This window comes from Cyprinodon tularosa, unplaced genomic scaffold (assembly GCF_016077235.1).
Source record: "Cyprinodon tularosa strain WSP-4 unplaced genomic scaffold, ASM1607723v1 ctg585, whole genome shotgun sequence".
In the NCBI taxonomy this organism is placed as follows: domain Eukaryota; kingdom Metazoa; phylum Chordata; class Actinopteri; order Cyprinodontiformes; family Cyprinodontidae; genus Cyprinodon; species Cyprinodon tularosa.
This window is the reverse complement of record NW_024039324.1, coordinates 314,804-342,403: the sequence shown is the minus strand read 5'-3', so window position 1 is coordinate 342,403 and position 27,600 is coordinate 314,804. Positions and strand designations below refer to the sequence as shown.

Here is a 27,600-nt window from a genome sequence, read left to right as displayed (position 1 = left end):
TGGAAAGACTGCACTTACAACAGTGGCGTGTGTATTTGTGCTTGCGTAGGTTTGTGGTTTCCTTCCTTTATGTGGGTAAGAGAGAGATAATAGTGCTTGAATGTCCGTGGGAGACTGAGGTGGTGTATTTGTTAGTGAAGTGTCCAGACGGTAAATTGTGTAGTGCTTTAGAAGCAGAGAGCAGACCCAACAAACAATTTTACTTGTCAAGATGTAATAAGAGGTCAGTTGATGCTATTGGCACTGTAACTCTCCTAGATTGATTGGAAAGATTAGCAAATGAAAACAAACTGCTTATTCATGTAGAAATGTCTTCATTCAAATATACATAGTTTTAATTTTCATCAAATAAATATTTGGGGTTACTCTGAGTCTTTGAATCTGTGTTGGGGTAACTTTAAAACTGAACATATGAACAAGATGTTTATAGTATAGTGACAAAACCCACTGGTTTCCCTTACAGAGTTGTGTGTAATATACAAAACATTTATTTTTCATGAAATTCTTTGGTTTATTTTATTGGGTGCTGGCATTTAAAACAACCTTCTGATTTTCCTGGGAGAGGCAATAGTGTATTTTACTAAATGATTTCAAAACACAATGTAAACTGTACAAAACAATGTGAGTTTAAATGAAATGTTTAAAATTGTTATGTTTAAGTTGCAACAGTTTCATCTGTAAAGAGATGGAACTGTTAGACAATGCCTTTCATGATACCGAGAAGAAAACTTAAGAAAATAGTAACATCTCTCTATTGTCAGGGTGGGGCAACATTGTTGTTGTCAAGTCCCAGCTTGGGCATTCAGTGTCATTGCGTTTGGGCAACACACTTCACCTGCATTGTCAACTGATGGTGGTCAGAGGGCTGGTAGTATGTACAACATAGTTTGCCACCTGCAGTGTATGAGTATGTGCGTGAATGATTGAATGTAGTGTAAAGCACTGTGGTCAAGTCCTCTGACTTGAAAAAGGGCTATATAAGTACAGGCCATTTACCATCTTGTCCATTTGATTGTGATTTCTGAATGTAGGTAGGAAAGGGGAGTGAGAAAGATTTATAGATACTCTGTCTTTTTACTAAATCAAATGGGCAAACTAAGTACATTTCACTCGTGCCTTCTTCTTTGCACTGATTACCCAAAATAAAATTCTGTTAAACCAGTAAGTTAGCATATTATATGTGTGACTGAAAAATAACCCTGCTTCATTGAATTGCATACCCAAAGTACAGTGGATCATAGTGATTGGAGTATGATGCTGCAGGGAAGATTTTAATCACCAGGTACAGAAAAAAAGTAAAATTTATTTGAAGTTCTCGAACAATTTAGTCAACAAAAATGTTGCAAAAAATTAAGTCATATTCCTGTTTTCAGTTTCCATCCAATATTTTATCTTGAGTATTTTCAGCACTAGTGGCTTGTTTTTTTGGACAGTAGGCTGACAGGAAAGGGGATATGAGAGAGGGGGAGAGACATGCAGGAAAAGACCACAGGCCGGATTTGAACCCGGGTCACCGGTGTCTAGGACTAAGGCCTCCGTACATGGGTCGTGCACGTTAACCACTGCATCACCTGCACGCCCTTCCATCCAATATATACTGTATCATAACACATTTAAAAAACACATTTGGTTTTCATTTCAATTCCCCTTTTGTTTTACATTTGCTAAACTAATACAATATATCAACTCCAAGCTAGTCTATGTGTGTATGCTTATCATTTCACTCAATTTATCTCTCTTGAAACCTTTCCAATGCTGAATCTACAAGCAGAAGTCAAAAGCTAGTGTGGAAGAAGTGAAGACAAATAGGATAGAAAGGAGAAAAGCATCATACATAAGAGGTTCATCCAAGAGTGAAGAAAACAGAGTGATAATGATGTGTATTTTGTTGTTTTTCAAAAAGCAAATCTGTTTGCAATTACACCATGTAAACACTGCAACAACTGATATGTAGTGTTGGTTTACAAAATCCCACATGGTTTGCACACAGACCACCTCACATGAATATTGCACAAACTAATGGCAGGAGAAGACAGACAGCCAAAAGGAAATAGCAGAGCAGAATTAGTGCTTCAGTTATCTGAGAATTTAAGACTTTGAAGATGTAAACAAAACAGAAACAGTATGATAATGAAGTGAGAGATAAATGCAAAAGTGAACATTGTTTAACACACTCCAGTACTTGTTGGGTGCTGTTGCTATATCATCATTCAAACAAACACCCACCTCTTGCCTCAGCAGATTTAAAGCAGGGCAAACATAGTAGGAACAGAAGAGGGAGACCAGTGAACAGAGGGGAAAAAAGCTACTTTAAACTTTAAATGGGTTTGCACCTCTTTAGTTTTGTTTGAACATGTGTCTCATCCATGTCCAGACAGATGATGAGGGGAAAATTCCTCTGATTCTTAATTGTTTCTCAATGTGTATGTAGGTGTTAAAGGGGTAGTAAAATAAATACATCAAATGTATTGGACCACCATGAATCAACAGAAGAGTTTAAAAGCTCCTTTGCAAATATAATTAACAAGTCTAAAGCTGAACAGGCATTGTAGCCAGCCGAGGCACTTTTTACATGCCTTCAATTACGTTTTGGACACTTGGAACTAGCAACATTGCCTTTTTTTAACACACCCCCTCCACACACACACAAATGTTATCTATCTATCTATCTATCTATCTATCTATCTATCTATCTATCTATCTATCTATCTATCTATCTATCTATCTATCTATCTATCTATCTATCTATCTATCTATCTATCTATCTATCTATCTATCTATCTATCTATCTATATATATATATATATATATATATATATATATATATATATATATATATATATATATATATGGTGTGCTGTTTAGGAAATTATTATAATATATATTGACATGAGTCAAACTTGCATATATTGAATGAAATGTGAAATATTTTGAATAAAAGTTTGAGTGGCCTGACAGAACTATGGGTAATGTAGTCTAAAAACAGATAGATGACTGATGTTAAATGGCCAAATAGGATCACCTCGTTCCACAGTAAGGGGAAAAAAGGGTTGTTGCATGGAAGTTATTTAACAATGCTTTTGTTTACACATTACTTATTTAGTTATTAACATTAATGATTTAGTATGATTGGTTAATCATTCATTTGAAATTGTAAACAAATGTAATCATTCAAACACCTGAGAATGTGTTAGGTGACCTTTAAGGTGGCCATTGTAGTGACCAGAGATGAAGAGGTCTCTACATTTCCACCTGTGTATATGGCCAACAGACTAGGAAAGTTGGGGAGAAAGAGGTGAGGGTAGCAAAGAAGTTCAAATAAAAATTGAAAAGGGCTAAATATCTGCAATGAAATCTATAATTTGGTCTGTGTAAAAAATAAAAATATTTTACCAGAAAACATTAATATGTGTGCAGGAAATATTACATCTGTTAAGATGCGTGCGGCAGACCAGAGTCAGAGTAGGATGATTAATGAAAATGTATTTAAGATGGTAAAAAAAAAAAAATGTATATGCTACCAAAGTTTTAATACTTAATAATATTTGTCCATTTTTCATTTTATGAGTTCCCTCAAAATATTAAAATGAATCATCCATCTAAGCATATGTATTTACAGTCAGTTAATGGCTTGCTGTACAAATTGTAGTAAAGGAAAGGTTATATTTTTTCTTTATCTTGTTCGTTAAAATTTTGTTTAAATTAAGCAAACCATGTAGGAAAAGCTGGTGATTATCTTTCTTTTTTTTAATTATAATTAATAAATAGATAACTTTTTTAAGTTTTTTATTGTGCAAGTATGGTAAACTAATTACTAATTAAAAACTAACTAATTGCTGGGCTGGGATAACAGCATGACAAGTAACACTGTTGCCTTACTACACAAAATATCAGTAACATTGTTCTGAGCTTTGAGGCCTCTATGGTGGATAACATTAAATACCCTATAAACAGATTTAGAAATAGCTTTTACCATAGACCTTTGAAAGCAAATTATTCTCCTTAAGTCAAACACTGATCTCTAGATAAAAGACCACTCCTACGTTAACACGCACACTGTCTGGCCCACATGAGGAAAAATGATTAAGGTGTGATGGAGGTTAGGTTAGGGTAAGGGTTACAGTAGTTATGTACTGGTAATGGGGAGGGTTAGTGTGAGGAAATGGCAAATGAATGGAAGTCAATGCAAAGGAAATTGGGACATTCTGATCTTGTTATACATAGTGAGGACTATACGTTGATTACAATTGACTTCCATGCCAAAACTGGACCACCATCTCACACAAACATACACACAGACCTAGTGCTGATCAAACAGACTCAGCGCTCAGACTATCTGCATTTCATGTACTTACCACATATTACATTTCTATATACATCATTTTTTATTTTACGTGGGGGGTAGTATTTTTTTACAAGCCTTTTAAGTTATGTATGTGTATCATGTGTGCCTTCTAAGATTGGCCTTTGCATGATTTCATCATGATTTCATAATGACAACAACCAATATTGATTCCTGAATGTGTGTTTGCTCCCAAGAATTTACATACCTTTGCTAAACTAAAGACTCCCTGCAGACATTTTGCCTTTGCTTTTTAAAATGCACTAAGACTGTAGTAAAATCACCTAAAATGTGAATAATCTAGGGTGCATTAAGACCACAGTAGACAGTAGACCACATGTTTTGAGCAGTAAATGGTGGTTTATTATCACTCTGGAAACATCTCTTGGTTCTTAGTGCTGCAACTTAACTGGTCCTAAACAAGCAGCTGAACCAGACAGTCAATGTTATTAATGCGCCATGATCAGTTTTCTGGCCAGGGGAGATCAGTCATCTAAAGAAAGTTGCAAGGTAGGGAGTACTTCAAAATAGTGCATTAGCTGATAAAATGGAAGATATTTCAAATCCAATATGTAGTTGTCATACAGTATGAGGTTTAAGCTTCCATATGACTCCCCACTGTCAAAAGTAATCCTGGTATTTACATTATCAATCAGAAAGAGTGGACACAAGGGGGAAAAACACTTTTAGAATTGTTGTTCTGCTTTTCACATAACAGGAGACACATTTATTCTACCTGCATGAATTTTGAACCCTACATGACAATGATCTTACAATAGTTATCTTCTATTGAGCGTAGTATATTAAATGAGTATAAGAATGATTGCAATTGATATAGCTGGCTTAAAACACATTTTTAATGTTTTCCCATTTTGCAAAAGCACAAGATGTGCTGTTAATGTGCTAACCTTAATGATAAAAACAGTCAATAATTTGTGCACCTGTTTGTATAATATGGGAACATTTTTATAGGACTGACCATGTGGAGCACACCCACACCTTCCTTTGCAGAACAAATGAGTAATGCAACAAAGATTTCCTAAATCCAGCATCCCTGAGTCTTGCTGTGAGCTTCCACTAACAGTTAAACAGCACCAGGTTCCTTCTATAAATCACACATCAGTTTTCCTTTTAGAAAAGCAGGGCTGTAGAAATAACTACCCCTGCAGTGGCAATGGTTTTCACATAATGTGTGAGACTACAATGGTGCCTGCTGGGTTTCTTTAAGGATATAAATGGGTGTCTGCCAAAAAGCTCACTGTACTGCCCTTCGTCTTTCACCCATATCTCATCTTAGTAATGACTTAATTTCCTTTCCATGCAGCAAGGTCTGTCTCCCTGCACTGCAGTAAGGGGCTCATGAATGACAACCACTGACAGAGCTGTACATGTGCATGTTCTGGTTGAAGTTCTGGTCAAAGACAGAGATCAGGGAAACTATGGGGGCATAAAACAGTAACATGTGGTGGTCCCGATGTTAGTCTATGTGAAAGATGTTCCGGGGTTTAGAAAAATTCAGCTTTGTTTAAATATTTAGACTGTATTAACTCACTGCTTCCATTTGGAAAGGGCTTCTTTTGTGCTGCTATTTTTAATAAGAGAGAAGGGAAGAGGGAAGGTCTAAGAAGAGAAAAAAACTTGAAAGAGCATTTTATAAAAACATACAACAACTATAAAACATTTTATAGTTATAGAAAATATATAACAAAACTACAAATATCTGAGTAAAATAGGAATTATCTTTGTTTCAACTTTGTAAAGTTAAAAAAAAATTGTCAAACAGTTGTGACATCCTCACAGTTTTTTTTCTCTTTTCTTTTCATTCAATCTAATTGGTTTACCTTATTATTTGCATTTAATGCATATATTAGCCAGGATTCAGACAATTTCTGTAAATAAATCTACATAGGTTTCTATAGGTGATGCTGACCACCAATGTAATCAAATGTAAATGTTTTATTGCTCCCAAGCTTAATCTGCCCTGGCTAAAACCAGTTACATAACCCATAATTTGGAATTATGGGTGATGTGGTTTCAAAACCTGCACACTTCTCTGTACTTGTCTACAGAGACTTAGGCCCCGTCCACACGAAGTCATAACGAACACGAAACGCTGATATTTTCCAAAACGTTTGCCGTAAAGACGGAGACGTAAAATAAATGTGAGCGTCCACACGAATGCATGAAAACGCTGCAAAATGTATGCCAGGCCTGTAAGTGGCGCTGTGGTGCCAAAGCAAAAATAAGCGACGAAATGTTGGGCATGTGCACTAATATTTATACATGGTTGCCCTGCGGGTCCATTTTCGTGGTTAAGTGAAATTCAGGTGCTGAACTATGTCGTCGATATTGCTCTGTTCTTCCTGGAGATATTCCAGAAGAAGAAGATTCTGTTGTAAGCCCGACAGCAGGGTGAGTAGCATTAGCAACGGCGCCATTGTTGTTGTGATACTGGTCGCGCATGCGTGTGTAGAGGCGATGCTATGACGCATGCGTGTAAAAAAAAATATGCGGTTAGGGCGTAAAGATGGAAACGCGAAAACGGCGTTTCAGAATCTTCCCACTCTGAAGGCTGAATAAAAAAATGATCGTTTACAGACCCCCGAAACGCCGGCTTCGTGTGGATGAGAGGCTGGTTTGGTGAAAAATTTGTGCGTTTAGGCCAGGGTTCGTCTTCGTGTGGACGGGGCCTAAATCGATCATTACCCAAGTTATGCTCCAATTCTCAGAGAGAATCAAAGAACACTCAAGGGACCAAATATATTCTTGTTTTGCCTATTTCTGTGGACTGAGCCAGCATATATATCACGGCATATTACACAACGAGCAACAGTAAGCAGAGGTAAGTGCAGAGATTTAGCCTTTTACCCAATCTTTAATTTTCTCACCAAAACATTTTTCATAATAGTCTCCTTTAGTTAACACTGAAATAATTGGAATACACTCCAATACTACAAAGTTTTTGGAGCAGCGAGCTTTGTTTACAGACTGGTCTGACCGAAAAGAACTCGAAGTTTACCAGGATGCTACCTTATCTCAGATAGGTGTCTATCATTTCCTGCTACATGTTATATATTTTTGTGGCTATCAGAAGTGGCCATGGATTTGTGACGGTTTGTCACATGTTTAGGCTTTGATTCAATAGATTTAAGATTCAATCCATATGTCTAAAGTTAATTTTTATATTATCTGGGCTCATTTCATATATTTATACACAGGAAATTATATGTACTAATGATATATAATAATAAAAATAACTTACTTAAAAAATGCCATATACCCATGTGATATCCCCTGAAGGGACTATATTTCTCGGCTGGCCTGGGAGCGCCTTTGGGTTCCCCTGGGAGCTGGCCCAAGTGGCTGGGGAGAGGGACATTTGGGCCTCCCTACTGAAGCTGCTACACCTGTGACCCGACCCCGGATAAGCGTAAGAGGATGGATGGATGGATGGATGGATGGATGGATGGATGGATGGATGGATGGATGGATGGATGGATGGATGGAGAAAAAAGAAACAACTTCCATCACAGGAAACTAAACAAAAGAAACTAAGAGTTTTAGCTTTACATGGCATTGCATACTGTATTATCTGTGTAGAATCCATGGCAGAAATCACTTCACTATCACAGATTAATAGAAACAAATCGCTTCACAGACAATGCTTCTTCCTGCCTGTGCTTTAAAATGTAATGGACTGTCTACACAATCTTGTCTTTAAGAGTTATGCAAAGCAAATGGCTTTGTTTGGCCGATCCCGTTCCTCGAACAGTGCACACTTTCCTGATGGGTGTGTTTAAGAGCACCTATACAGTTGGCGACTTTAGGTGGTGAGCACAAAAAAAGCAGATAAACAACCAGAAATAATAATGGTCAAGAAGAGCACAATGAGGAAGCCATATTTATACAATGGAGACATTTGCACTGGGGACTGGCATGAACTCTGATATCCTAACTTGTTAAATACATATTAGACAGTCATATAGGGTAAAGTTTGAAATTAGACAAGGGATCTTGGATAAGGGATTTTGGATATATTTGTTTTATTAGTGGTGTTTTTATATAGAGGTTTTAGTGTACAGAAAATGGTTAACAATATATTAATAGGTGTTTGGGTTTTTTGTGTAAAACACCATTAAAGCTAGCACCTATCCTTACTAGCACACCACTTCAAAGATAACAGAAGATTTTAATGGAAAGCAACTGTCACACCTTCCACACATGTCCAGATCATTGTGTTAAAAGATTCACATTTTAAATATATCACTTAGGAAATGAGTTCACAGAGTTTTAAGAAGAAGGTAATAAGCGTCGTTAGACCTATTTAAGGGTGGCTTCAGTCACCCTTTCTTTGGCATTAGCCACCCTATAATTATTTTGCGATTTAAAAAAAAATATTTTTTTTTTCTGTATTTATTTTTTCCTCATATTTTCCCAAAACAAATGCAGTAAAGCGACGAATAAAAGCCATAAAGAAGACAAGTTAATCTGAACAATCATAGGCGTAACTTCCTTAAGGACTGGTGTGGACATGTCCCCACCAATATTTTGTACACGTATTTTGCCCTCGGTGCTGTGTATATCTGATTAAAACCCCATTCATGCCGCTCCTCAGAAAGAAAATAAAAAAAGTTCTCCCCGCTGCTCACCGTCCACAAACCCCGACAAAAAAACTCAGAAAAAAGAATCTGTTGCCTCTCGCTTTCTCCCCATCACCCCCCTCCGACCTCTCCCCATAACATTTGAATTGAAGATATTCGCGGGTGACGGGTCGGGTTCGGTAGTCATCCTAAAGGGTTCGGGCGGGTGCGGGTTGGTAAAACTTGACCCATGCAGGTCTCTAAGCTACACTACATTCAGTATCGTTGCCATAGAAACAGACAACAGCGCCAATATATCAGAATTATACTAAAACACACGCAAATAATTTCCCACATAAAAAACAGGACTTTCAGTCCATTACAGTTTTCCGTTTTTAGAGGGTTGTTTATTTTGCGTTTATTAAGTGATGGCTGTGGTATATTAGCTTTCACTGCTATAAGCTTTCGCAGCAGTGATTGATTAATTTAAACACCTGCTCTACTGATGCTCTATCGGAGTTGGTGTTTAGGTTAAACATAAAGAACACCTTTTATTTGAAGCTTCTTGTAGCTACTGTTTTAATCCCGGCTTCACTTAAAACTTTTTCTTGACTTTGATAGTGTTGCCATTCAGTAGGAAGCACTGCGCACCTTTTTCTTTTATATGTACACGTACATTTAAGATTTAGCGTGTTAAGTTGACAACTCATGAGCAAGCTGCTTTTTGCAATCTAGCAGGGAGGTGTGACGTCACTCTGCAGGGGGTCCAAAGATAAAAGATTTAAACAATTTTGGCATTGGAATTTCAGATTTAAGGGAGTTAGAAAGTTCACTTAGTGAAAGTGCAAATAATAAATCTGATTACCGATTACTTTTAAGCTGGTTGAACATACTGCGACAGACTGGTGACCTGTCCAGGGTGATCCCACCTCTCACCCAGAACGTGGCTAGAGATATGCACCAGCACCTCCTGATCCCACTGAGGGATAAGGTTAAAGAAAATGGATGGTTTAACATAGTGAGCTCTCCCAGATTCTATCAAATCAGTATTGATACCCTCAGGGGCGGATTTAGGAAATTTGGGGCCCTAGGCAAAGACAGGCAGGGGGCCCCCTGAGAAGTAAACCCATAAAACAGACCCATTCTACAGATAGAGAAATGTTAATAGAATACACATCCATTATTTGTTCTAGGTTTTGTCCCTCTCTTCTTGTCCCTTTTTCCTCTCTATTTATCAGCGTTCTGATGGCATTTTAGCCAAAGGATTTTTATCAAAAACATAATTAATGTGCACAAATAAGGATTAGTTGTATTAACCATACATGGAAACAGAGTTTTATGGGGCCCCCAGAACTTGGGGCCCTGGGCAACTGCCTAGTATTGCCTAATGGTAAATCCCCCCCTGGATACTCTGCTGGTGGATGTTCTTGACAGAAAGACGGAGTTGCTTAATTATATTCTGCTTAAGGCCCCATAAGATCTTGTCCGAGTCTTGGTTTAAAAGTAAATTAATTTTAAAAAGTGACCCAAAATTGACTGTCAATAAATGTTCTACAAAATTGATATATTTATTTGATTTCTTTGATTTGTACTGTCTGTTTAGATTTATGTGATATTTTTTGCACAAAATATATAAGTGAATATTGTAACAGTTATGTTTTCAACTGTAAGCATTAAATTGATAAATGTTATTCGCATTTTTTTGGCTTTATCCTTTCCAACAAAAAAAAAAAAGGCGTCGCGCAGGTAGCTCCCTTTCCTTATGAGCCGTCCCCACCAACTTTCAACACAAAGTTACACCCTTGTCTTAGACAACGCCTTAGCAGGTGCACTGAAAAAATTCGGCGCGCGCATTATCTTCTAGGGGCTGAGCCACCCTTGTCTCTTAAACCTAGAGACGCCCCTGAGGTAAACACTGATACAGTTGTAGGATAGAAGTATCAGTGCTAATCCATCTGATTACCTGTAGTAAAAAAAAAAACTCAACCCTCAACAAAAAACTTGATCAAACAACACCCAGCTACAAAAATAACTACAAGTATAAATATGTTATGACCAAACTTTCATCAGGGAACCAATCATCATCTTTGCTATTTCATAAACTCATCTTAAGTTATTTTAAGGTAAAATGAAACAAAGATGGAAAAGAATAGAATACATAATCCCTTTATTGTCCAGCAATGGGGAAATTCTGGTGTTTACAGCAGCAAAAAGATTATAGAAAAAATGGTCACACAAATGTGGACGTTAGAAAGCAACAGCAGTGTAAGATAGTGATAGATATGATAGACAGAAGAAAGGGATGGCAGTCAACTGGGTGTAGCTGCAGGCAGACTGAATTTTCGACTGAGCCACAATGGCCGACAAACAGATGTAGGAAAAGACTAAAGGGTCAAATGTGGTCCAAGAGGAGAAAGAAGAAGAGTCAAAATGCGCCACACCCATCATGCAGGCTCCCTCCCTAAGTCATCACCTCAACACCACAATAACACACAGTGACTCCAGAGCACATGGGTCTAGGTTTGTACAATGAGCTATAAATAGCTTGGAAAGCAGAAAAAAAGATAATCAACTCTAAAGCCCCTCAGACTTGAAAACAAACAAAACTACACATGTACTTTGGACTGTGACTACTTTCTTGGCAATGAATATCTGCAGATCTTATGACTTTTTCTGTTGGGAACGTACATGGCAGCATGTGTAAGTGCACGTCAGGAAATTCCAGGGAATGTTTTCAATAAAGACGGGCTGCAGCAGCCAGAGAAGTGGCAAATGAAAACCTGCTGAAGCACATCACAGACCTCTAACAACACACTGACTGGCCTTGCAGTCATTCGCTATTTAGCACAGATAACTCACATGTGCCTGTGGGTAGGGTTACAGCTTCTTTGTGGCCTAAGGAAAAGGACATAGACAACTGAGGTCTGTAAAAACCAATGAAAAATGTTTATTGCATTTTGAGAATAACTTTGGGAGCCATGGATTTAACAACTATTATCTGATGAGACTGCTTCCTCGTACAGTCGGGATCTTCTGATCCCCCCCTTTACAGGATCCAAATATCCTAATGCTCATGGTGAACAGCAGTGACCAAATAGCTACATGGCAACAGAGACATGGAGGAAACTGAGCCAACAGCTGATATAAAAGCAAGATTAATATCAGACTGGTGACACAGTGAAAAGTAGTATTACAAATGTTAAACACAGATAAGAATTTTCTTTTAAATATTTTCAAGATGCATTCCCATATGGTGTCTCAGGTCTATAACACATGGTGAATAAAAGTGCTCTGTGGCTAACTTACTGTTGTTCAATCGATTCATATACTAGTGAATGAAGTTTATGTCATTATGTTTATGACAAAAGTCAATACTTACTCGGGTTGGGTGTTGCTGTCAGTTTTTAAGTTCAATTTGAGTCAGTGCTTTTTTTCCTCAAGTCCCGAGTCCCGCCTATTACTGTAACATCATTTGATCTGTCACTTTGACCATAGGAGAGACACACACAGTAGCAGTCGCTGAATATTAACTGACAGCTACTTAGATATATGTTTAAGTAAAAGTTAGGAGACGGGATAGTTAAAAAAATTTGAGATGACCCTGAAAAATCTGTTCATTAGAAATAAGGAGCTTTTTCAACAACAAAAAATGGCAATGGGGTGTATGTTTATAGAAGTTAGTATTGTGATGCAATATGCTTGACAAAACATAAAGTTCAAATGTTGTGTTCTTACTTACTAGTTAAAAAAGCTGGGCTTCTCAGAGGACCATTACTCACAGTTACGGATAGAAATTAACACATATTTGTGTTTTCTTATCAAACAGACAGAATCGGAGTGCAGAGCTTCTAGATATCTTGACAATTATTTTCTCTGGGATCATTATATTAGTGGACAGGTTCATAAATCTCATTTGAGGCAGAGCACAGAGACAAAGTAGAGACAGCTGCAGATTTAAAAATGAAACAGATTTACAGGGATATGCAACATGCAACAACATGCAATAGAATATATCCCAAAGTTCACAAGAAAATTTTTTTTAATACTATATTTAAATAAACTTCTTGTCTTTTGTAATTCAGCAAGACAAAGCGATAACTGTGCCAGCCAAATGAGGGACAGATGCAGTCAGACTCACAGGTGAGATCGACCTAACATAAAACAAAACAATTTCAATACATAGACTTCCGCTGTGTTTGCGATCCATTGTCGCTGATTTAACCGGAACTACGTCTCTCCAGCGTAGGTTTTAAAAACACTTGCTTCCCATATTAGCGTCCAATGTTGCCAGTGGCTCTGCACCACTAAAGGCTAGACAAAAGCTCTCCCAACTGAAGGCTACATAAAGTAGCAACAAAATCCCTCCGGAAAAGTGTGCGCTCGCTGGAACGAGCAGACTGCCTTTCCTGCAATTCAGAAGGACGATTCAGAAGACTGCCTTCCTGTGATTCAAACCGAGTGAACGCAGTGTATCCTGCTGCAGCTCCGATCGCTCCGACTGAGCCGTTAGAAACCGTCGGACCTGAGACGGAGAGATGTAGAAGTGCTGCGGAAGTGCTGCTAGAGGCTACATCTACAAACTAACCACCGTAGCTTAATCGTAAGACGTCCCGTGCTACCGTGAGTTATAAAATTAACCCGCTTGAAAATTGCCTCCAGATCTCTTTGAGTTGCTGTTGGACGAATGGACTGGACCGAAGATGGGTCTCCAGAACACTGGAGCAAGCCGAAGGCCTTCACTCCACCGAACCAAAAACAATAACCTCCTCCTTCCCCTCCTTTCCATCTGATGCTTAACATGTGCTCTGCTTAGGTGGACTAGGTAGAATATACAGTCATGTTGGTGTTTTTATGTGAAATAAGCTTTCTGATTCAACTGCTGATGTTTTAAAGGTTTAACTGAATGCTAATGTTCACTACAGACAGAATGAGTCACGTGTTGTTGAAGCTAACTGCTACAGCGTGAGCTAACCCTCTCTTTGTTTCAGATGGACCCGACCAGAACCAGAACCCCTGCGGCCAGCTAAGCTAACGGGTCTATAATCCTCATCACAGTTTAATGCTTTCCTGGGTCATTATTCATTTTTCATCATAAACTGAATGAAATTTCACTGTTTTGACTGCAGTTAACATCTCCGTGTCAAGGTTTATTCACACTTATCTGCGACCATAATAAAGGACACTTTCAAATGCATTTAGCCTTAAACTTCAAACATTCCTTAGACTTTGAAGGGACTCTTAAACCCCTATTCCCTTTTTATTTCTTTAATTTAGCTTATTTTCAGTAGTGTTTAGTGTTTTACTTAGTTATTAGATATAAAAATGTGTGATTGTAGCTAATAGAGGTACCATTGTATTTTAACCCATGGTCTTTTGTGTTCATTTTACACAGTAAACAATTTATCACTCAGGCTGGATTCACCGTTCTTTAAGTAGCATCCGAATGAATAGAGACACATTTATTTGGTTGGTGGTTAATAACATTGCTAAGAGCCATAGCCTAAATTACTAAATTGGTGAAAGATAACTGGATTTTTAACAGCTGGATTCCTGAGTCCAACCTTTAAGATAAGAGGCTTAAACCCTGGTCACTAAGCAAATTACAGTTTTAACTCCTGGTTCTAGTTATTTAATATATTTATAAGGTAAGCTTTCTAAATTAGATTTTGCTGCTTGTGAAGGAGGATAATCACTGATGCAGCTTAAAGAGAAACAATCCATCCATCCATCTTTCCATACATACATACATACATACATACATACATACATACATACATACATACATACATACATACATACATACATACATACATACATACATACATACATACATACATACATACATACATACATACATACATACATACATACATACATACATACATGCTTACTTCCATCCATCCATCAGTAATCATATCAAATTAACAGTTTGGATGTTTGTGAATCATAATATGCACAGCATTGTCCTAATACTATTTTTGTACCTTTTCAGTTTTTCATATTTTTCTGGATGCATAGAAAGTATCAAACTTGCGTACATACATTAATTTGTCGGCATCAGAATCGGCTGTTATTCATCAATTTTTTTATACATTAATGTTTTTGAGTCCTTTATAAATAATATACTAAAAGGCATCTTTTTAACTACCTATAAACATAAATATTAGTCTATTGAGGTAATCGTGTTCCTACCAATAGGAAAGCATTAAATAAATATATGTTTTAATTCATTTTTGGAAACTACAAATCCCTAATGAAAGCATTCGGGTTGAGTAACTATATGTCCATCAGACACCAGTATCCCTCACCATCCGGCCCCCACCTTCTTGCCGTGTGTTTCAAAAGCCAGCTGAATAGAGTGGACGACAAAGACAAGGACCTGCAGAGAGTTTTGCATTTATTGCAACTCAACGTAAATGACACCAGGGGGGAACGCTATCTGACGGGCGTATAAACCCCGTCAGACAGCGTTCCCCCTGCTTAACATGGGTGGAATCTGATGCGGTGTAAATATCATCAGGCTGCATTACCTCTACTTATGGGTGTGCAGTTTTTTAACAGGGCGGTCAGATCCGGTGAGTGTATGAAATTAATAACTGGGTACTGTATGTCTGAAATCCTGTGTGTTTGGGTTGTTATAGATACAGCGGAAACATCCACCTACCCAACTGACAGACGGAATCTTACTATACATCAGCCAATCTCATCCTCCCCTCTCTCATGACAAGGTGCGCACGAGTCCTATCATGAAAAAAGGTTCATTGTGCGACCTGAGTAACGCGCAGTAACGGGGTGTTAGCAATGGTAACTGCGTTATAGTTACAGTCAAAGTAATTAGTTAGATTACTCGTTACTAAAAAAAGGTAACGGCGTTAGTAACGCCGTTACTTTCAACGACGTTAGTCCCATCACTGTCAGATACCACCCTTTTCATCCCCACCAACTTTCATCACAAAGTTACACCCCACTAGGACGCTAAGTATTAATTAAAAAAAATCATGCTAACTTTCATATGTAATGAAGAGCTTCCAGTCATGAATGATGAAATCCTTCAGAGGTGCCAGTTAGCGTTGTTAGAAACAAAGCCACCTCATTAATCCTCCTACCTTAGTGCAACTCAGCAAGCTATATTTGTTACTCTTGTTACCAATGCACTCTATCTATGACTTCCTCCGTTTATTTATCCATCATTCAGATAAAACCCCACACAGATTTACTCTTCTTATGATGCATGGTAATATGTTCATCTTGGAATTGATTATTTTTCATGCCTTATTTTTGGCTCATTCAAGAGACATCAGTGACGCCGCAGGATGTTTCATATTTTTTCCCCAATCAGTTAAAGGAAGTGAAAAAAATCAATCAGAATCTGAATTTTGACAGAAGAAACTGAACTACATGTACAATATTTCAGTTTATGAAAGGAGAAATAAATAATTACAACATTAAAATGCAACCTATCTGTTGCTGACTTACAAAAGCTTATATATTTAATTTCAGTAGATATGCTTTGAGAATCAAAGTTATATTTTAAATAAATTTTTAGTTTATTTTTTAGAATATTTAAAGTTTTGTTAATATAAGAAATGCACATTTGTACTTAAGTTGAATATAAATTGAAAGGGTAGATTGTGAGATATATTCTGCTGGATATGACGCAATTAAGTGATCTGTAATACTTTAGAAAAACAACATGCTACTCTAGAGAACACTACTGATTAGCAGAAAGCAAGACCTGGTTACTAGTAGCCAAACAGCAAAAGAAATGCAAATTTAGGGGGCTACTTTTTTTTACAACCAGCACTTAGGAGGACATGGATTGTTTTTTGTGTCAGTAGGTAACTTTACACCAGAAACAGAAAATGTTCCAACCACTACAACTACTACCTACTTAAGGCTGGACTGTTTCAATTCACAGTGGATCATTTCTGATCTTTCATTCTTTTTTTAGGTACAGTGGATCCTTTGAAAGATGCAGCCCATAACTGTTGCAATATTTAACAACTTTTTAAATCATCTAGTGACTTCTCTCATACAAGCAGCTTGTGGAAAATATAGCAACATTATTCTATGCATTTCAGACTTTGTTGACAACACATGGAAATACCAATAGATCCAGAAAGCAGTGGGTGCCACTGTGAGCCCCTCCTTCTTCTAAAGCACTGACTGCAGTCGGTTTCAACAACCTTTTCTTGAGCAAAGAGTGCTTTGAGCCAAAAAGGAGACCAAGGCTGCATCTAAATTGGAAAAGTAAGGACCATTCAGCCAAAATGGATGTGCATCAGCGTTCCCCATAAGTGCTGTCCAAATAGTAAAGGCAGTAAAAAATAAGGAAGGAAAAGGAGCCTTTATGCTTGCTATCATAGTTCCTTATAGCATAGGTAGCTAATAAAACGTATAAGCACAGAACACCATTGAGCAATTAGCATAAGTACATTATTTCTTCTTATGTGTGGTGTGAAACATTCACATTTATGCACCTTGATCTGTTTTCCTTTTTGCTACGGATAGTTTTAGCCATTCACTTTTGTGACTTTCACTTTTACACACATTTTTTAGAAAGCTGTAGTACCATATTTGACTTGCATTATCCATGTATTTTTCTATTGATTAATGAAGTCCAGAAGGCTAAAGGCTGTCACAAATTGGCACAGTAGTCTGGACCCCTTTTTTTATCCATGATAGAGTTCTTACTGTGGATCCCATGAAAGGTTAAAGAACAGGAGCTAGGTATAGAAACTATATTAATAATTCAAAAATAATAAATATAATGTAAGTATACATTTTGACAAAATCTTTGTTTGTTTTTTCTTTCTCTGAAATAGTTGACCTAAAATATCACTATTAATATATTAACATATAATAGTTTTACTCATTTATTAAAGTGATTCATAAATATTGACCTTCAGGCTTTGGTTTTTCCACTTAGTTTGGACATTAACTTGTTGACACAAAAAATAATGGAGTCTTTAAGAAACTTTCTGCTGTATGGCCAAACTTTTGAATTTATTTTTTTCATATTATTTTATGTTCTGTCTTCTTGTCTTCTGTCTAGTACCGTTGAATTCACTGTGGGTCAAATAAACAATTTTATACCTTATCTTCTTTATAACTTCAGGATTTGTTTTCAGTTTCCTAGTTTATTATTTTGCTCTAAGAATTATTTCTATAGTACATTTTCCCTAAGTTAATCTGTATAAAAGTTAAGCCTGCCTCAGCTGCAACTAATCCCCCAATTAGCTCTGCCGGTGTGCTTTAGTTTCTCCAGTTAAGCATCAGTATATAAGCTCTGTAATTTCCACTGTTACTGTTACTGATCTCTTTGTGCTTACATTAAGGTTTTTGTAAATGTATTAATTTACAAAACCACAAAGCTGCATTTACAGTCTTGTGTTTTGGTTCAGCTCCTATGCATCACAATTCATTGCACTCTGTGACTTGCCCAAGTTTAAGTGCACCAATAGGGGAGTTCAATCCTACAAAGAAATATTATGCCTTATTAAAAGTTGCTTAGATTTTAATTATTGTGGTAATAAGTTCCATCCCTTAACCAACTCTTCTTTTTGCAAAAACAAAGTTTCACATTTTTGTTACCATGCATGATAAAGCCCCACATTTACTGGCATTCTGCTAGTAAATGTGGGAATTTAATGCCATAAACATTACTAAAACATTATTTCACCACCACAGTTAAAAGAGTGCGGAGTTGAATCAGAACTCAACATTAGCAGCTGGATAAAATAACAGCAGTCCAGTCCAAAAAACACAAAAAGCTTCAGGAGCATAAAAGCCCAAAGGACAAAGGCAGAGTTTCTACATTAATCATACACTGTTGCACATTGCTCTTATTAGCATTAACTCGATAACTGCTAATTTTGCTCCTGCACTTTTACAAAATTTGTTATCTTTTTGAAAAAAGAACGTTATTTTCCTTTCTTTAAACTAGCTTATCAGAAAGTGTTCTGTTAAACTTTGAACTTTATCATCAAGTTTTACCAGAAATATTACAGTCTGGATGATTACAGTCAAGTTTCTGTATAAAACTCATATTCATTTAAATTAATAACAGATCAACAGTTACGAAGGTTTTTATTTACAATATTAAAATGACACAAAATTAAAAGACACAAATCTCAATCTAAACAAAAAAAAAAAAACAAGTAAAAAATCAAACAAAATATTAACAATAGACAGCAAAGGAGTGAATGGCACTACATGTATTTTATGTCATCAAAAGGCAGAACCTTTGAATATATGCTCATATTGGCCGACGGCTATAAGAAAAAAAACAAAAAAACTAGCATCAACCAGAGGTATCGGATTGCCAATATATTTTATATTTGTTTTAAATTGGCCATTTATTTGATATAAATCTGCATTTGATCAGGTTTTTATTAATTTCCACTCGTCTAACAATGAGGCAGGTGCACCAAAATAAACAAGTTTGTACATCGGCCATGTCCACCTTGAAGTTACAGTAAAGCGACACATCGTACCTGTATGTTTTTGAAGTTCTGTGTAATTTGGCTAAATAAAGGCTTTACTGCACATACAGTATACATTGATTGCATCCAGTATTTTCCATTTCTTTCTGTATATTATGACACATTTAAAGGGCGGAATATGAGGTTCTATTTTCTAGGATTGTGCCTTAATTTACTCATTGAACTTGAACAAATTCATTTACAGGTTTGTGAATTTAGTTAATTTTTTGAAAATGTGAACTATGAATGTGAGCTAGTTAATTTTCATATGAACTAACACAACATTTGCCTTTTCTAACATTTGTGGTTTTGTCTGTTGATCCTTAGAGTCAGCTGTTTAGAGCAAATGCTTGTTGATTGACCCTTAGTGTGAAGGTAACCTAGAAATACAGCAATAAAGGCAAAGTAACTAACTTAGAAGTCTTCATGAAGAATTGTATTGAGACTAGAAACGTCACATAATTCATGTCATGGGTATCTTATAATCCACAATGACATAGCCCTATAACTTTATTTTCTACGGTAAAAACACAAATAGTCTAAGGGAAGCTGAGATTTTAGCATAAAAACTGGGTTTTATATGATCACCATTTTCTAAGATCACCTGAAAATGCCTGTAACCCATCTCTGCTCAATTTATTTTGGAATAATCTGGGATCCAGATTTCTAGAAAGGCTTTGTATGTGTATTCATATAATGCAAACCAGCATCCCTGTATCATAAATTTCACTGCTTGCTATGGCCAGTCGGAAACTGGGACATATAGGGACATTTACAGGACTTATAAAGATTTGTGTCAGCAATCTGAAATGCGAAAAGAGACATGAAAGAAAGGCAGTGCTTTTTAAATACCAGAGATTTCAAAGGGATTTTAATTATTCAAAACTATTAAAATTTAATTTCAAATACTTTATTGATGCAAAAGGCGAATAAAATGGTCTTGAAACCTTTAAAGTTGTTTTTATCTGTTTTTGTAAACACTTGAAACTAGTTTAAAGACAATGTTTTGGTTCTTTTTAGCAATAAAATGTGGTCATGTAAAATGTAGGTTTTTATTTGCCTTTAGCTTTAAAGGGCCTTCATAATGCAAGATCAACTTCTTTGAGTTATGAACGTTATAATAATGTTATAGCTTCATCACAATCATGCACAAAGCTGTATTTTACTTGATTCATGGATATTTGAGTAATCCTTGATTTCTGCTTTCTGAGCAGCAGTCCCTCCCAGACCTGTGAAAATGAGCAGATGGGGCATGTCTATATATAGCTGCTCACTTCATAAAGAATCTCCCATTGACTGTGCTGCACCTGCACTGAAAACAAACACCCACTTTCTCCAATCAGGGTGGTTGATGTGAAGCAGATGGCGATTAATCTGGCTCAAAGTTAAGACAAAGTGGCTGTTTTAAGCTAATATCAAGTCAGAAAAATGTGTTAAAAGGTAATGGACTTTAAGAGTTTAAGTTTAAGAAGTGGCATCAGGTATGAAATGGGGGTGGGGGAATCACTTTGAAGGCAGGTGCTTTTTCTTCTACGTTGAAAAAAAACCCCAAAAAATAATACATCATAAATTAAAACTCTGTAGGGCTAGAGGCATTATTTCATCATATATATATATATATATATATATATATATATATATATATATATATATATATATATATATATATATATATATATATATATATGCCTATAGGTGACCTTGAAAGTCTTGAAAAATATAAGACCCTTAATTTCTGCTGGCATACATAGGTTTTAGGTGACAGGGCCTATCTTTGAATATCTGTAAAATTACAATATACAAGTAATAATAAATAAGTATGTTTCCAATTTAAATTTATTAGTTTTTAAAGAAATATACCTTGGTACCTGGCTCCTAATTAGCCCTGGCTGTTTTAAATCAAACGCAAATTGCATGCTGTTACATGAGTGTTAGTGACTGGTTCTGCATCTATGCTCTCATGTGTGCATCTAGCACTATACTATTCTCTGAATGTAAAACTTTGTGTTTGCATGTGTGTAAGCACGCGTGTGTGAGCTCACTTAGCAGGCTGTGTGCCATGTAATGGTTCCAATCACTTCACACCAGCTGTCAGCCCAGTCAAGTGTAGTGACTGGAACCTTGCAGGTGACCCGACACATGTTCACCTCTAAAGCATGTGGTATGACACAATGAAGTTCTCCTGTCTTGAAATGGAAATGGTGGAAAACTTCCAGAACTCACTGCTGCTCTGCTGAAGAAGAAAAATTTTACCTGAAATCTACCAAGCAAATTCAAAAGATGCATTATGCAAAAATCAGGATCGTAATTGGAAATGGTGAAATTAATTAATTCACACTTTAAAGACCTAAGGCATGAATATCAAAGAATCCTGAAGAGGAGGAATAATTTGCATGAGCAAAGAAAAACAATGAACATGCAATAAAGCCGGGCGTACACAGTGCGATGTTTTTCAATCATTACACGCAGCTACTGCTCACACTGTATGACTAACTGCAGAGTTTAGTCGTACAGTGTGAGCTCACAGCTCACGACTTAAGTTCGGCTCGACGCTTTGGTGCGATCTACCTGCTCACACTGTACGAGTAAAAAGCACGTCGGACTCAGCTCCGCAGTAAGATGGCGCTGCTCTGACTTTTCTATCCAGAGTGAAACGTGCTCCTTGGCAATTTGAGCATTTTTGTGCTGAAAGCCCTAAAAAGTAAAGGCGATGACGTATTTGGAAAAAAAACTGAGCAAATGTGGCTACTACGGTCTGTCAATTTTACAGACAGAACTGCATTTCACTCATTGCATCCCTGCCACTCTTCTGTGTTTACATCTGAGAGGAGGAATAAAAAGAAGAATCCTTCTTTGTGCATGTGCCCAGAGCGATTTGCCCATCACAATTCCTGATCGGGAGGTGATCGTGAGAGGCTGATCTCGCGGCGTACGATCAAGCTGAAAGTCGGCCTGATCGAAACATTGGCGCACGACTGGAAAATCGCCCAGAAAATCGCACAGTGGTCATGTCGTGGGTGATCTACAAACATTGCATGGGTGAAACATAGGGTGTACAAACAGGTGCGGTTTTTGCCCTATTTAAATGAGCAAATTTCCTGTTCTACCGGTAGGTACTCTACCGGAGTGTCCATAAAGGTAAGACTAAGTTCTAAGCCATGGAGTTGAAGGTAATTCTGATTAAAATAAAAATCATGACAAGAAAAATAATTATCGTTATTTATAATGCATGTTTACAGTAACTTTATGTGTAAAAAGAAATAATGAAAAAATTTCAACTTAATAACTGATGCAGACACCCTGAGACAAATATTTTGTCACATTGTAACAAAACCATTTTACTGCCTTCAATTCAAACAGTTCCTCCCAACAACCTGCAAAACATAACAAATCCAAACTTTTTCCAACTTCCCCTTGTAGATGAATTGTGGTCCTAAATCGATGCTGTCTCCTATCTACCTGTTGACATTTTTCTGTTTCAGAAAAATGGTGTGTAACATATGAATTTGTTTAACATTTATTGCAAACCATAATTCATATTTGTGTAATAATGTGATATTACTCTCATCCAACCACCCCTTTACACTGGAAGCACACACTTATTAATCACTTGCAATCTTAAAGAATGTCTGTGCAGATGCACACTTTGCAGCTCGATATTGAAGCAGACACCCTGTCCAAAAATTACAAAAAGAACTAGGAGACAGAAAGCCTAAAGGAGGGAACCAGGTATTCTGTGTTAATCATACACTGTGATACACACTTGCATGCACTCACATGCTGGTACACAGACACATACGCAGTCCAGAGGGAGTGCCACGACTTAGCAAATTTAAAAACAGAGAAACACAGTTGTACAGTAAACAGACACACCACCTGTTTGACTGTGCTTATTTACATGGATACACATAAACACACATTTTTCTCTGAGCACACTACGTCATTCAGGAAACATTAGCAGCATTAGCCAGGAATGCTAACTGAAACAAAGAAGCTCATGGTTTCTTCAGCTGGCAGTAGCCTAGACTTCTGTGCAAGTGTGTGTCTGTGTACTATTGCAATTATGAACATGAGTTAAAGATCTGAGTCAAAGATCTGGGGCCAACTTGAACACTGTATTTTCTCTAGTTCTACTTTAAATCACAAATATTGGCAAGTTTGATAATCATGAACAGACATCAACACTGTCAGAAACACTGCCCCAAACCAAAGAAAACCTGATCTCCATTCTCAGCAATATGATACAAACACACTCTTTAAGTAAAAAACAATGTACTTGGAAATACTTCACTTAATGCAAAGACAACCAGACATTTTTGGTGTAATGACAGATTATGAATTAAGAGCAAGAGGAGCATGAGGTCGGCAAAAAGCAGTAACACATCCATGACAGTACTCATGAATGCAGACCTGCGATTCTGTACAAGGACGACAAACCTGCACCAAAAGCGAAGAAGAAAGTCTGGCTGGGATCCCTCTGCAGCAGAGCAGAGACACGTTGAGCCATTCGCTCGTTGCGTTTGTAGATGAGCTCTTGGCGGAAGTAGCTGTCAATCTGCATGGCAGTCATACGTTCATGTACTGGCAGAGAGCTGTTGATGAAGTGAGGCAGCTGAAAGAGAGAGAGGGGTTATCAGAAAATAAAAAGTTGCTATTTTTAAAGATTCTAAATAAAGAATACTAAACTTAAACGTGAATGCAATCCCATTTCGAGCCAACACAAGGTACTGCTTCTTCCTCATAAAGAATAAAGCCCCATGCACTTCTCATGGCATCTTGTTTAAAACACTAACCAGAAATATACAAATGGAACACATAATATGTTTTGCATTTGGTTCTCCTTGAACCCCAGTCGGTTTCGGCAGATGGCCGCTCACACTGAGCCTGGTTCTGCTGGAGGTTTCTTCCTGTTAAAAGGGAGTTTTTCCCCTCCACTGTTGCTACAAGCATGCTTAGTGGGAGGGATTTCATTTGAGTCAATGAGTCAATCACCAATGTGTTTCTATTTTTTTCTTTAATAACTCCTAGATAGCTAGTCATAAATGACAATGCATCTATATTCATAGACCTTGGCCAGTCTAAAAAATCACTACAAATGTGTTGTTATAAGTTGCATTTGTGTTTGTCAGACAAATGGGTACATGCAGGCTCAATGGCTACTTATTATATAGACCAGGCTAGCAGTGGATTGGACCCCCTTGTGCATTTAGTGGAAAACTGTCTGAAAGCTTTATAGCATAGATTGCATATCATAAAGAACCTCACATTTAATTCGTTCTGAAGAGAGTTCCTGTGAAGTAGCTGAAGGAACTTGGGGTCCTGTTCACGACTGAGGGCAGAATGCAGTGAAAATTGATAGACAGATCAGTTTGGTTTCCACTGTAATGCAGATGCTGCATTGGTCTATTGTGGCGAAGAGAGAACTGAGCAAAAAGGCAAAGCTCTCGATTTACTGATCGATTTACGTTCCTATCTTCACCTATGGTCATTAAATCTGGATCGTGACCGAAACAAACAAGATTCCGGATACACCCAGCTGACATTAGTAGCTTTCTCCGCATGGTAGATGGGCACGTCCTTAGAGATAGAGTAAGGAGTGGGAGAGGCTCTTAGAGGCACTTTGCCCCCATATCGAGAGGATCCAACAGAGGTGGCTTAAACATCTTTTTCAAATGCCAAGTGTTTGAAAAGCCTCTCACGCAAGATTTTTCAGGCACGTCCCGTGGGAGGATGCCCAAGGGATAGCCCAGGACAGGAGTCTAAGCTGAGACCTCTGACCCCCCGGCCCAGTCTCTATTAAGTTGAAGACAATGAGTACAGTAAATGTAATTGGTAAGTATATATTCCATGCTACAAACCTAAACGCTTTAGCAGCACGAGCTGCTAAAACAATTCGGTCAAACATATGTTGATAAGTCTCTTAATTGCTTCTGATTAAGAGACTGTCTTACTGCATTTCCAATGTGTTCATGGATAGCATTGACTGTACTCACCTCTTTGAATAAATGCCTAGAGAACAATACAAATAACAAGTGTGAATAGGGATCAAGATTTCACATGAGATAACCCACCCTGCAGTTCTCTGTGCTGGTGTGAAAGAAATGGAAGATTGGCAGCAGAATGGTTGTTTGTTTCCCATGTCGAACAGATGTGTTTATCTGGATTCTATTAGAGTGTGACAAGAACACACATGCAGGACATACATGGCTTTGCTGTCTACAAGTGAGATACAGGTTGACAGAACAGATGTAAATTGTGGATATAGACACCATAGTAAGGTGTCTAAATAAATGAAAGGATAAATTATAACAAGGTATCTGAGCATTAAGCCAAAGCCAGATTCTGCAATCCTCCAAATCTGTTTTTTATTTTTTTTTATTTTTTTTTTTTTTTTTTTTTTACAAGAATCTGTTTCAGATCAAGGCTGGACAGTTTTATCTATTTGTAAAATGTACATGTTTGGTTATTCGTTTTGCAAAAAGGAGTATAAGATACTCAAACCAAAAACAAATTAGCAAACAAATAGCGTCATGAACGCGCAGGTGCACGCTTTCAGGAAATCCTATACACTACTGTTTATGCTCTAAAAACATTCTAAATGACTTCGTTTCGAGTAAATTCTGGATGCTACCCACTCAGGACACTTGGATTACATTGGACGAGCAGTATGGAGGAATATTGAAACGTTTTTTGTGGACTTTTATGGACCTTTCTGCCTCGGGTGCTGGGCACCTCCATTATTTGAATGTCAGCAGACAGCAAGAAGCCTCCCAGATCTCCAGATGCATTTGAGATATCAAAAAAGTACTCCAGGGTGTTGTTCAGCATGGGGTTGAGTAGAAAATGAAGGCTAATCGTGTTTTGGGTGTACTATTCCTTTTTTGTACACAATAAGTTGTTGTTGTTGGCCACTTTACTTCACTTGGCTAAAAAAATTGAAGTAGATTTTTTTGAAAACCTCTTATACACCTCAGAATAACACATAGGCCATTGTGTAGAATGGCAAGCCTCTACAACTATGCTGTCTGTCTGAGAAAATGGAAAGTTTCTTCAGAAAAATATCATAAAATGTGTCAACTCTTTCTTAGAGGGAAGGGGAAAAACTAAAATCAATTGTTTGAAAAAGACTTAGCAGCAAAACAAAAGAAATGTCACTACTCTTTACCAACAATAATGCAAAGCTTCAGTAGTAATTTGGGTTTCTTAGCTTTTTTTTTATTTTTTTTTATTTGACCTTGTGCTCATTTTCAGTAGTGTGTAGTGCTTTCTTGGATATTAGATATAATAATACTGTAATAAGGATTATTGGGTAAAAAAGATACAGATATTTTAACCTGTGGTTGTCACTCATTATTTTAACAGAGAATGAATTATCACTCAGTGCAAGATCCATCCTCATTTGGTTAACACTTTAGGACTATGGTTATAAACACAGTTATTAATCACCAACCAAATGGAATTGTCTCTGTTTCTTAAATGCTATATTGATGAAAGACAAATGGATTTTAATAGCAGATCAAAGAGTCCAATCTTGGAAAAAAAAAAACTGAAGAACCTTGGTGAGTAAGCAGATTCTAATAATAATTGATTGGTACTATACTTGATTTGAATGACCAATTAATTAACTATAACTTTTAGCTCTAGTAATTCATTATATTTATAATCTACTGGTAAAATTGCAAACCACTCTATAAGAGTCCAAGTTTGGGAATAAAAAATGTTGATACAAAGCTGTCATTCTCTAGTGTGACAAATATTAGTGGAGATTATATCTCCATGGTATAGTGATTTGAGTTCCAACTGCAATGCAGGGGAACCTGTGTTTGAATCCTCTTTGTGGAAGGTGGCAAGTTTGACAAGCAACTCATAATGATTTCCTGTGGTGTCCCTTGATTAAGGGAGAAGCTCAACGGACACAAACATGGGAAAAAATGCTATAGTAAAAGTGTCACCATACTTAGGGAACAGTCTGCAGGGGGAGATGACTGCAAGTACTTTAAGGTACTAAGACAATTCTATTTATTAAGTCTTTATTTGATTTCCTGTCTGAATATCAACAGGTTTGGCTTTAAAATGATTCCAACCAGTGATGCAGTTAAGCATCAGCTTATAAAGAAACTGAATTTTGAAGACCAATTTAGTTCTCAGGGGAATTTGGGCTCTTTTAAAAACTGCATTTTAAGTCCAGAGGCCT

The 27,600-nt window shown here is 37.0% G+C and overlaps 1 protein-coding gene across 1 annotated transcript in view; it reads right to left on the bottom strand.

Annotated features, from left to right (window-relative positions):
* trabd2b (TraB domain containing 2B) overlaps positions 1-27,600 on the bottom strand; it is a 104,422-nt gene that overhangs the window by 16,324 nt on the left and 60,498 nt on the right. Inside the window, exon 4 of the mRNA XM_038306568.1 lies at positions 23,844-24,018. Coding sequence (XP_038162496.1) covers positions 23,844-24,018 — 175 coding nt within the window. The remainder of the gene's footprint in view (positions 1-23,843; positions 24,019-27,600) is intronic.